Source organism: Centruroides vittatus, unplaced genomic scaffold (genome assembly GCF_030686945.1).
Source record: "Centruroides vittatus isolate TY-2023 unplaced genomic scaffold, ASM3068694v2 contig_846, whole genome shotgun sequence".
Lineage (NCBI taxonomy): Eukaryota > Metazoa > Arthropoda > Arachnida > Scorpiones > Buthidae > Centruroides > Centruroides vittatus.
In genome coordinates this window covers 1035812-1048485 of record NW_027122551.1, presented here as the reverse complement: position 1 = coordinate 1048485, position 12674 = coordinate 1035812, and the positions used below count along the sequence as shown (strand labels likewise).

General features: G+C 35.5%; 1 protein-coding gene across 1 annotated transcript; it reads left to right on the top strand.

Annotated features, from left to right (window-relative positions):
• Positions 1-6750: 6750 nt before the first annotated feature.
• Positions 6751-11021, top strand: LOC136982496 (uncharacterized). Its single transcript, XM_067278993.1, has 9 exons — positions 6751-6893; positions 6962-7124; positions 7202-7413; positions 8962-9098; positions 9163-9335; positions 9413-9608; positions 10393-10567; positions 10656-10800; positions 10873-11021. The coding sequence occupies exons 1-9, from the start codon at positions 6816-6818 to the stop codon at positions 11019-11021; spliced, it is 1428 nt and encodes a 475-aa protein (XP_067135094.1). The 5' UTR covers positions 6751-6815.
• Positions 11022-12674: the final 1653 nt, after the last annotated feature.

Sequence of the window (12674 nt, the reverse complement as noted above, 5' to 3'; positions counted from 1 at the left end):
ACAAAGGGCGAAATTTTTGACCTGTCCAAGGAACATCCCATGCTTCAGAATACGGTCTCCGTCCATCAATGTTACCAGAGTATATTTTAGTTAAAATTACGATGGAATTCGTATTTAAAGTTAGCGTTAAATAATTTTTAATTGAATTTCTATAAATAATCCTCATTCTTTGACCGTGTTAATAAAATATGAATGAATTAATTACGAAAATAAACCAATGAGCAAATACTTAATCCGTTTTCGGCGCTTCCGTCGCTTTCCAATGTGGCGGCTCATTTAAAAGTCATTTCGGATGGTAATTCACAAGCGACGGCAAATTTAAACGCAAATACGCCGGCCGATGTCGTCTCCGAAAGTTAGACTAAACAAAGCGAAAATAAAATCTTACAGCTAGCTAAATTCTAATTAAAATCTTACTTGGCGTCGAAAAGTCTTCTTAAAACCACGTTCCGGTAGCAAAGAGCACTGACAAAAGGCAAAAAACACAGCGAAAACAAGAGCACAGAGCGCACACGTCCGTTCGGCAAGCGAAAAACGTGCAAAGTGACGCAAAATCGTGTTGCAACAATAAGCGTTTCCATAGAAACCGCGACAATTGCTGTTTCTATGGAGATTAGAAAGCGCGTAACGAATTCGAATGCGACTGACGTAATGGATTCTTTTTGAATTTTAAAGCTAAATCTGCATTTTTTACGTTTCTATCCCCCGAGTGACGACGGACTACCATCCTCCGCCATCGGTTTCCATTCTCCACAAGGGGTTAGAAGCAAGATTTTCTATAATCGAACGTCATCTTTACCTCGCCACCCCCGAAACTAGAACAAATCATTCCTCTCGTTCGTCCAGTATTCTCCGATTGACCGACAGCGCTATTGTTACTAAATTTCCTAATATTTCGTTTGTCCAATGCCATTTTAAAAGCACATAGGGAAGAACATATAAAATTAACACGAAATAAACTTGAAAATAAAAAATATCATAAATCTTCCAATAAACTAATTCGAGCTTAAATTAATCCTTAAATTCTTCCGAGAAAACAAATGCTCACCGCAGCTGCCTTTTTAAATCTAAAAGAATCGAATCCGAAGCGCAAGCGGACGACCATCGAACGATGTGCCGAGATGTCTTCTGGGACCGATTCTCCAAGTAATATTAAATAAATTCTTACGTCTAGGGTCAATATAGACTAAGACTTACCTGAAAAATCTTCAGTCTTCTCTGCAAAAGTCCGCAAACCGCAAAAAAACCAACGCAATCCAAGAGCACAAGAAAAACACGTCCGACCACAACCAGAAACACAATCGAAGTGCGAATCGTCATGTGTGACGTTTTCCGAACAAACGTTAAAAGACGCGTTAACAATGTTCGAATTACGTAAAGATTAGAATTAAAAAAATCAATTTTATTTTTTAAAGTTAATTTATAATTTTTTTTTAATTTTGCTTCAATCATTTTCTTGTGTTCGGAATTTGATGAATAAATTATCTTCTGCATTTACATGGCGCAGAATGTCCAACGTGGAGATCTTTTTCAACTCTACGACTCGAAGCTTGACCATCTCCGAAAATCGCCCGAAATTCGTTTGAATAAACATCTTTTTCGTCCATTTTCGGCCATGGCATGAAATAAATCAAATTCTTAGGATTTCGCTCAATATTATTTCGGTTTTCGGTAAGATTCCTCGGTCGCCGTCGGGGTTGCGGGTTTCGCGTATTAATGCAACATCAAACTGGATAAAGTTAATATTAAAAATACCGAAAAACCTTTATAATACGGCCGAACGAAAATGAAGTCCGACATAGAGGATAAACAGATTGAGCCAGGGAGAGGCCATCATTCTTTCTTCTCGAATTTCTGGCTTTTAAAAGGATCTCTCTCCTAAATTCTTAATTTGATGGATTAATCAATTTGACACCTCCGTTCGTCTTGGTCCGCGAGTGTTGATTTAAATTTGAAACTTTCGCTGGTATCTCACGCCGTGATATTTTCTTTTCTGACGGCTAAAATTTTCTCTTATGTCTTCAATACTTAGAACGCGACAATTTTGCTTTCGAAGGAATGTTACATTTATTTCCAAATTTTGTCATGTCTACGAGAGTCAGAATCGAAGCTGGATTTTTCTGATTGACATTCTAAAGATTCCGATCCATTAGTTCTTGTCGACCCGTGACCTCACGCTGCTGCAAATTGAAAATTTTGTAGACTTATAAATTTCCACTGTTGTTTGTTCGCTGTCTTAACAGCGGTCGTTCGTTGGTGGCCCGCTCGCCATTTGTCCCTGGTCCTAAGCTCATAGGCATCGAATCTCAAGAGACCCTGACATACGTTACACGTTACCCCCTTTTTCTTGTTAAGAGAAAGTTTGACTGTCAATATACAGTAGAACCTCGCTTAACGAGCATCTCGCACAGCGAGTATTTTGCATAACGAGCAAAACAAATTGTAAAAGTTTGCCTCGCTTAACGAGCGATGAGGAGAAGGGAAGTCCTGAATTGTGTACATCTGACATGCTCCATTAGTCTGTGTTCAGCACTCCTTCCGTTAGCATCGTTGTGTCGCTTGTGATCACATATTTGTCCAAACTTATGTTCACACATATTACTTATAAACATCAACAACCATAACCCGTTATATAATAAACACGCCAAACGATATGACAAATTCTTGGGTCATTAATGACCGATTCCAAATTAAATTTTAGAAATGTGTGAATTAAAACTTAACTATTTATAATTATTAAATTTAATACGAGATGGAAACATAACTGCTTACCTCATGTCAAATTAATTAATTTCTAATATTTAATTATAGCATTTACATAACCCAAGAATTTGGCATATCGTTTGGAGTGTTTATCAAACATATTAGCTGTGATTCTTTTTGTTTTCTGCAAATTGAATTCTCATTCTAGGTTGGTTCATTCCGCGCTAGAAGAAAAGATGATGATGATTCACGCTCCTTAACAGTGTATATTGTATAATTTTTTTGAATAAACGTTATACATAAAACATTTGAGCATTTTTTCGGGTGGAACGCATTATCGTATTTGACATTAATTTCCATGGGAAAAATTGTTTGCTTAACGAGTGTTTCGCATTGTGAATAAGACTCTGGAACAAATTATGCTCGTTAAGGGAGATTTCACTGTACTTTTTATATGAGAATAAATATGCCAATAATAATTTATTCTAACGTGTAAACTCTTTTATCATTTTTGTTTCTTTTACATTGGCAGCTAGCGACTAGCCGTTTTAAGTCAGCGGGAACTCTATCGCTCGCTCGTGCGGAGGTTTTCCGCGGCAAACAAGTGTGCGCGCATGACGTCATTCGAAGCATTTAACACGGCCAGATTGTATCGAAAGCTCGTGGTATTAGTCAGCATGCATGTATTGTGTACGGGGGCGGATCTACATACAGATTAATAGGCTTAAGCCCTGGACCCCAGTGTCGAGGGCCCACAAAATATGAATTATTATCATAAATTTTTAATTTTTAACTTTTTCATTATAATATATTTCATATATTTTATGTGTAAATATAAGTCGTGTGCAAAAGTTTGAGACCACCTATAAAAGAACAACAAAATGGGATTACGAGTATTTTTATTGAAGAATTGAAATTAAACTCAGTATTTTGTAACACCTCCTTTGTTTTTAATCACTGCTGCAATCCTGTTAGGCATACAATAAATCAGAATCTGACAGTAGGCTTGAGAAATTTCTGTACACCAGACATTCTTTATGACTTCAACAAGTTCCGTAGCACTTTATGGTTGCTTTTCTGCCACTTTATTTTTCAAAGTACACCACAAATTCTCAATTGGGTTCAAATCTGGGCTGTTACCTGGCCAGTCAAGTGCCTGAATTTGCTCCGCCGTCAAATAGTCCCAAACAGTTTTTGACTTGTGACACGGAGCCCCATCATGCATAAAAATGGAACATTGATAAACATGCATGTGAAGTTTCAACTTATCACGTAACAAAAATAAAGTACTGGTTCATAATGGTTTTAGGCAGCAGGAAATACAGAGCAGCAGTACCAGACGCAGACATTGCACCTCATATCATCTGGCTTGGAGGATGTTTCATGGTTGGACTCGTATATCTTTCCTCATATCTCTTTCCCATTGGGCGACGAACACTTCTAGCACGAGCAGAAAATTGCTGTATACTTGACTCATCAGAAAATACCACTGCACTCAATTGTTGTACTACCCAGTTCTTATGTTTCTGGGCGAAAGTCGGTCGTTTCTTTTTCATATTTGGGGTAAGCAGAGGTTTCCTAGCTGGTTTGTAGGATAATAAAGCAAATTCTTGGATCAAACGTCTTGAAATAGTACTCAAACTGATGTTGGTGTTCTTTGCAGCCAGAGTATGTTCAATCTTCTTGCTGGAAGTTGTTGGAGATTTCACGGCCATCCTTCGAATCACATGATTATCACAAGCACTCGTTTTTCTTGAGCGACCGCTTTTCTTCAGGTTTGTGTATTTTCCTGAATTGTTAAATTTACTGACAGCTTGATGAACAGCAGTCTTGCTCACATGTACCCTTTGAGCTATTTCACGTTCGGAAAAGCCAACTTTATGCAGTGCCACTATTTCTGCCCTTCTTGCAACAGTAAGTGATGGCTTTTTACCCATTACAATGATTAAAAAACAGCACCTCTATGGTTAAGTCCACAAAACAACTGGCGATGAATGAGATGGAGGTGGTTATTTATAGCAGTCAAAAGTATCTGATGCAATCAACACATAAGATAATGCAATATCTCTGAAATTGATGTTATGTTTTAAAATACAAAAAATCGGCTGCTGGTCTTAAACTTTTGCACACGGCTGTAATGGGCTTTATAATAGTCCATACCTTTTTATTCACACCAAATAACGTTCCTGCCTATTGTTTGGTGCTAGAGATAGGCCTATTATTCTGTGGGTGCCGGGAGGCGGCCAAAGTCTTGTTCCTCCTTTTTGTCGGCTAACAGGTTCGTGAGACCTGCCCACGTCAAGATGGCGGTTCGGATGAGTTACGCGTTACGCGTTTTTATGCGAGTGGAGGAAGTGAATGGGGTCGACGGTAGAGCGGCGGATGCGAATATTCGAATAAAGGACATTACCAATGGATAATAACAACAACAAGACTTTATTTAAGCTAGCAGGATGATTACAAAAGGGGCGCGCGAAGGTCGCCTCTTTCTGGATTCACGGAGGGAGAGTTTACATAAATTCAGGTCATACCTCGTGATCCGGGTCGGTCCTCGTAGTCGACAATATTCCGTTGATTTCAGGCGGTTCCCCTCGATTTTGTCCGCACACGCACAGTCTAAAGAAAAACGTAACCGACCCCCCTTTTCTCTGTCGTCACCTTTTTATTCTCGCGGTCACGAGTTTCAGTTTCGCCAACCCGCGTTTTTCGACTCTGGTTCCTCCTGATTCATATTTTTTTTCTTTTGACTCATATCCCTTTTCCTCCTACACGCGCGGAAAAGGATGTGTCATTACCGGTAAAATTCCGGTGGGTTCGAACTTTCACAATTCTTATTACAACTTTCGGCATGCCCAAAAATTTTGGTCAGGATTCGCCCTTGACGAAATATCTGTTATCACTGTAGGCCTACGTATATTATTCGTGTCAACCAGTAATGTTAAGTCTCGAAATTGTCGTGTCAGTTTACCATTATGGAAACTCAGGATCAAGACCCCTGGGAATTTTTATGTGTAGTCTGTCCCCGTCCCTCACCACTCGGACACCCCAATGTAAACCTGACCGAATTCACGACAGGTCTGAAAAAGGCCTACTTTTGTCCATGGGTTGGAAAAAGATAAAAACGAGAACAATTATATTTTCAATGTTTTTTTTTTTATATAAAATTTATCTTTTAAAAAATTTAAAAGATAAAAATAAAACAGTAAACGTAAATTCTTTTTCCAAAATAAAATATTTTAATTACGGTATTCCGTATTTTATTGCAGGGCCAATCATAAGACATAGGCTCCTTGAAAAATTTGATTTTATATTTGAAGATTCACTCCACATCACGAATCATCTGAAACCATAGTCTACCAATGTGTATTTTCTTTCCTTGTGAATGTCCGTGTCTATCTTATAAATTTTATTTGATATACATTTTTTTTATTTTACAATAAAAATTTATGAATTTTGTTTAAAAAACGCTATTCGCTCCGACTGTTCGGTGACAATCGTGAGAAACATTTATTCGCTGTTATCATCAGAAAGATCTAATCTTTATAATAGGATTATGTTAAAAAGACTGCCTTTGATTTTAATAACTTAAAATAGTACTTTTGGCAGAATTTTTGATATTTTATAAACGTAAATAAGTCTTTGTTTTGTTACTATTCACAATTTCCTTATTCCTCATAGTAATTTGAGAAGTACCGAAATTAATCTCAAATTTTCAGAAAAATCTTTAAAATACGGATTAAACACTAGAAAATATTCATTCCGGATATGTTTTCCGAAACATTAATTTACTTTTAAAATAGATGGAGCAAAAAGTAATAGATAAAATATTCTCGAAACTAAATTAAATTCAATAACAATAGATAATATATCTGGATATTTTATCGTTTCTGTTTTCGTCGTTGACAGTTGAAGAGGATTACTTCGTCAAAACTGACGTTTTGTCTGAGGATATACATAAAATAATTTCACTTCTTCCCTGAGAATATGACCCAGAGAATGGAAACGTTCTTCAAAATTGTTTAAATCCTTATCACGCATCCGTATAAAGAAGCGAGCATCCGTTCCATTCGGCCGATCATTCTTCTTAGAGTGTACCTAAAGTTATCAGCGCGATGTTATTTTATGTTAAAATAATGTTTTTCTCTGTATTATTGGTAGCAGAAGCTGGAAAAAATAGGAACATATCAAAAGTAGGTGGTTAATTTGGTATATTTTAGAAATAAAATTGTCTCATAGTACTGTAATTACATTTTTGTAGTCAGATAGAACCGCACCTTTGGCTTGGTTTCAAGTAGAACCATGGTATCTTCAACCGCCGCTTCCTATTCTTACTCAACAATCTGCATTTTCTTCACCCGATCCTACTCCCGTTCCTTCCCCAGAATTTTCACGAACATCTCACCGAGGACCGATTGCCGAAAGTAAGTACTGTAATTGTTTTCAGTCAAGTTCCGTAAACTTTGCGAAATAAATAATTTTTTTCATTGATTTATCTTAGATATTCATTGTAATAGCGGAGATGGAAACAACGTATTTACTGCCATTTTAAAAGCACCAGAAGGATTCAATTCGGTTCCGGTTTTTAGAGATGCTCCTCATCAAAACTCCGAATGCGTCATGAGAAAATCCATGCAAGACGGAAAAATATTTTTGATGAAAATTGATAATTTTAATCGTTGCGGCGTCAATGTATATTCTAACGACGGAAAAGTATGTTTTTACAGTTAAGAAAATATTAATTTAAAATTCGTGCCATAGCTTTTTTTAATAAATAATTATCAAATTTCAGAAATTGTTAAATTCATAGAGAAATATTTTAAAACTTCTTTTATTAATGCAATAAAATATATAACAGTAAAAATATCTAACGTTACATTAAGATGGAAATAACCAAAAGTTCTTTGAATATTTAACTGGTTTTGTTATATTTTTATAATATTTTTACCGTGGTTCATTTAATTATGAGAGTAGTAAGGGGTCCTTTTTTCAGTCCCATCACGGATAGATCAGGTCTTCAATAGGCGTGGAACAGAGCCCGACAAATCGAAAGCTTACCGCTTATGAAAATTTTTTCAGTTTTCTTCCCGGATTCGATCTAGAATTACCCAGAGCGGTAAGATGGCTCCTTAACCAGCTCGGTCATTCGGTGTCATTACTTATATGTTAGAAAACCTTCGAGGTGACTTTTAAATGTTTAACACAGGTTTGGTAATGGGTTATTTGGAAGATGGGATATTTTAAAAGGACCTAATTTAATTCGATAATGAAAAATATTGTGAAGATGGTCGGATAGCCGAGCGGTTGAGTTGGCATCAATCCCAGGTACCCAAGAACGGAATCCGGACTCGAGTCTGGAAAAAGACGAAAAAAAAAAAAACGCCGAAACTTTTCTGGGGGGGTGGTCAGTTAGGATATGTCGGGCTCCGTCTCTCACTACCCGATCGCCTTATTTTGGACCTAGTCAAAACCATAATTGTCTTGCTAAAAAAAAGGCCCGGTTAGTGTCCAGAGGGTGGAAAGACAAAAAAGTTAAAAACATTCGTCCAACAAAATGTAGAGCGTATTCAAGTAGAATATGTCAGACATTTACATAAAGAGATACAATTCTTATTCGGGAAGAAAATAGTGGATATATACAAATATTTACTTTAAATAAAATTATTTCTTCCTATACAGAAAATTGTGATTATTTGTAAATTTGGATTACAGATAATGTTACGGATATTATAAAATATAATAAAGCTTGCGCACGACGTATTTTACTTTTAAAAAAGTCATTTATAAACTTATGCATTAAATTACCCGTATAATCATAAGAAAAATTTCATGTTAGTTTATTTTATAAAATTGCAGAACCAATCATATCTGGTCTTTATTGACATCAATGCATCGTCAACGTTATGCATGCGCACGTAAAATGGGACTTGATGTTTGTCGGCAATATTGTTTTTTCTTCGGATAACCAAAAGCAAGATTGCATATGATTGCAATCTTGCTTTTAGTTATCGTCTCATAATTATTTAATTTTTAATACGACGACATAGTCTTCGATATCTCCAGAGGAAAACACGGCCTCCATGTTTGTTATATTTTTAATTGTAAAAACGCAATATGGTTAGATGGCGCAAACGCTATCTAACCATACGCGATTATAAGGTCTGGTTAATATAACTTACATTACGTCGTGCGCAAACTCTGTATTAGTTAGTTTTTAAACATTTTGCAGTTTATAAATAATAAAAGATTGTTCACTTTTAGAATTGGATGACTGTAACGATTCGTTTTCCGTACGTTCAAGGCTTAATATTAGCTCAGGATGAATATGTCATGCTAATTTGTCAACAGCAAGATAGAAAAACTTCTAAAAAACATTTTTTAGATTTTAAAGGAAATCTGTAAGTGATCTATAAAATATTTCTCCATACAATATTCTATGAAAACTTTTTACCATTTCGATAGCCCCAAAGTAAAGAATCCGGTTTTTCGAAATTTGCCCAATGAATTTCAATACGATATTGGTTTATTTACTAAATCATTATTGAATGATCGGTTTGAAACAAGAATCATTCCTGGCAGACCCATTCCTGTGGGACAAGAAGTACAACTGAGAACGATTGTAAATTCTGGGAAAGGTATGCATAATTTTGGGTCTGTTTTCAGTATTTAACACATTTTTCTAACTTTTTATGTCACGGTATTTCTATGGCAGGATGGAAATATGCTGCTTTAACAGATGTGGTAATACAGCGATTAAAAAGATCTTCGCACGATTATGACCCTTCTCCGAATTCCGAAATTCGTTCGTCTGCTCGATTATCTTCCATATTAACCGAGTACGAATTTAATAATATTAAAAAACAACATGACTCTCTTCCGGATGACGTGTATTTGGTTTTTGAAAATGGGTAAGACTTTTCTAAGGATTAATCTTTTGATTTAGTTTGAGGGGATAAAACAACGCAAAACATGCCAAGGGAGAAAACTCCTGGGAATACTTTCTATGGGAAAGCGGCCCGTAAGTAGGCTAACACTACAGGGCCAGTGACACGTGAAGAAAATCAGAAAAACTCGATGCCGCCCTGTTGGTCAGACGTGAACCCGCAACCAACTACCAGTGTTATCAAAAAGGAATTTCGTCCAGTTGTGTTATCCACTGGGCTAAATTTCTTTTTGATAAATTCTTCAGTCCATTTCAACACCTGTTGTGGATTCGATTAAGCTCACAATAGGAACGAGTGACGGGTCCGACATATCCTGAACAATACCGCTCATGAAAAATTCCTATGATTTTTCCCAGGATTCAATCCCGGGTCCCCCAGATCGGTAGACAGGTGTCAACCACTTGGGCCATCCGTTCAGGTGTTGAAATTGAAATTAATAATCCCCCAGTAGTAGTAGTAGTTCCTTCAATGCTAGGTAGCATACCGGGCAGCAATTTCCATCGATTTCGATCATGGGCGAGGGCTTCAGCTTCCTCCCAAGTCATATTGAGCATCTTCAAATCATGAAGAAAAGTTCTACACCAAGTATTCCTGGGGCGTCTTCGTGGTCGTTTGGCACCAGGGGAACCCATTTCATGGCTATCTTACGATCCTATCGTTCTCCACACGAAAAATGTGTTATAGATAGAACGTTTAAAATAAACGGTTAAAAAGTAATCATCAACAATTATTTATTTACATTATTTAGATGTCGCAATCCTATATACACAAGTATAGCGGCTCATCATCCTTTCGTGGATCCTACATCTCCTTTGATTGTTAATTTTAATTTTAAAGCATTTATGTTCGAAGGCACTAAAGAAGATTATCTGAGAATCTCTGCTACAATCATTGCTTGCATGGAATATACTGATTGCCAAAAGGTTTGATTTATAAGTTCATTAATTACAAGTGTCCGAAGTGTCATGAAGACTTCAGAGTCGTTAATTTTTATGAAACGTTTTCATTCAGAATCTATGCTCCGAAAACGAAGATAGAAACTACAGAGAAAAAAGAGACGTTTCCAATTCCTCTCAAACATTGACTGATGCAAACAATAAAAATAAAATTACAAGCGAATTAAATATGAAAGTAATTATGCCAGATTACATTAAAGGTAAATAAAATATTTAATAATTATAAATACGTATCTACGTTAGAAATATTATTTATTTATTTTTGAATTAAGTTTTAGAACAGAATTTCTCGGATGATGCAGAAGTGAAAAATTCGTACTTTTTCCTCTTCACCATCACTTGGTCATTATGTTTATTGTTCTCTTTAACCATCATTTTGATAATGATAATAAATAGAAAAAAATGTAAATTTAATTTTTAATAATTTATAAAATTTTATAACGATATAATTTGATTATAATTGCAAATTAATTGTTAAAATTATAGTAATGCAATTCATATCTTAGTTTACTGACTTAAAATGATAAGACGATGAGTGTATTTTATAGTGAAAATTGTTGATTTTAAAGATTTAATTCGATTTTAGTTTCATGTCTTATATTTTTAATTGTTTCTAAAATTTAGAAATTAGAAATATTGTATTTATCATGATAAATAAAATTATATATCTTTCATACAATATTTGTTTGAATTTTTTTTATCTTCGTTATATATTCTTAAATAAATATTTCATTTTTCTTTCCCGGCTGTTATGTATAAATAGTAAGGGAAGTATTGGAATCGTGTCAAATTTCACCCTCTGAGTATTTTGCAAACCTCCACGTTTTGAAACCTCCTGAACCCAAAAAACTAAAAAACAGTCGAAAGAATTTAGCGGATATGTATGTATGTATGTGCGTGTGTGTTGGCGTCTATTTCGTTTAATATTTCAGGATAGAGTAATGATGAAGAAACGAAATTTGGCTCAGTAACTCGTGTATAAATGCCATTGATAGTATGAAATTTTGGTGGTTAAAGGTAGAGGGGGTAAGGAGATAAATAGGTGTCGTTTTTAACTCTTTCCGCCTTTTGGGCACTAAGAGGGCCTCTTTTAACAGGCCTTTTTTGGGTTTGGCCAAGCTCACAACGAGGCCAGTCGAGTGGTGAGGAATAAGACCCAACCTATCTAGACAAACTACCAGTAAAGAATTCCTGAGGGTTTTTCAACCTATTCGGAATCAATTCTGGGTTCTCAGAGCAACAGGCTGACGCTTTACCGCCTCGACCATCTGACGGATCGAATTTTCATATTAATTCAAAAAAAAAAAAAAAAAAAAAAATATTTAAAAATCTTTATATTCTCTTCCGAAGCATCCACTGCTTATTATCCGCAAACAGTAACTGAATCCGTAGATAAATTTTATTTTTCGAAGACTTGATTGGTTAGTTAGTTGGATGAGATATAGCAACTCAACACCTGGCTATCTGCAAAGGAGAGATGCCTCTGGGGAATTTCTATAAGAAATTGGCCATTATTTAGATATTAGAAACGTGAAGAAAACGTATAAAACTCCACGTTGACGAGGTTGATCACCTTTCGTGGTTTTATCGATTAGACCACTGGTGGGTGTTTGAAAGCTTCCTATCGTCACAATATCATATTTTAAAATCTTAACATTTAAACAAGACTAAAATGTTAAACAAGTGTAACATTTAAACAAGTTTTCCAGTTATTTTAAAGACTAAAAAGAAATTTTACGATAAATTCACTTTTATGTGAAAAGTACTTTACAAGTATTATAACAATACATCTGATAGATTCTTTAAATTAAAATACAGTAAATTTCCCGGAACATCTTTTATCCATATGCATTTCCTCTGTGCGGAAATTCTCATCCGTTCGTATACCTCTAATTCTAATCGAGTTTAATTAAAAAGGAACACAGGTAATATATACTACAATTATGGTAATATATTATCCAAGGTAATATATACTACAAAGTCAAGTCCTTATATTACGAATATAAAATATTTTCTGCACGATCGACGACATCGAGGAACGACAAGAGATTGAAGTCGATCTGTCACGAATTTT

Bases quoted from the DNA above. Each gene is read 5' to 3' on its own strand.
- LOC136982496 (XM_067278993.1), top strand. From the start codon at position 6,816: ATGTTATTTTATGTTAAAATAATGTTTTTCTCTGTATTATTGGTAGCA. The intron at 7,414-8,961 runs GTATGTTTTTAC...GTTCACTTTTAG, and splicing joins TATATTCTAACGACGGAAAA to AATTGGATGACTGTAACGAT. The intron at 9,099-9,162 runs GTAAGTGATCTA...CCATTTCGATAG, and splicing joins TTAGATTTTAAAGGAAATCT to CCCCAAAGTAAAGAATCCGG.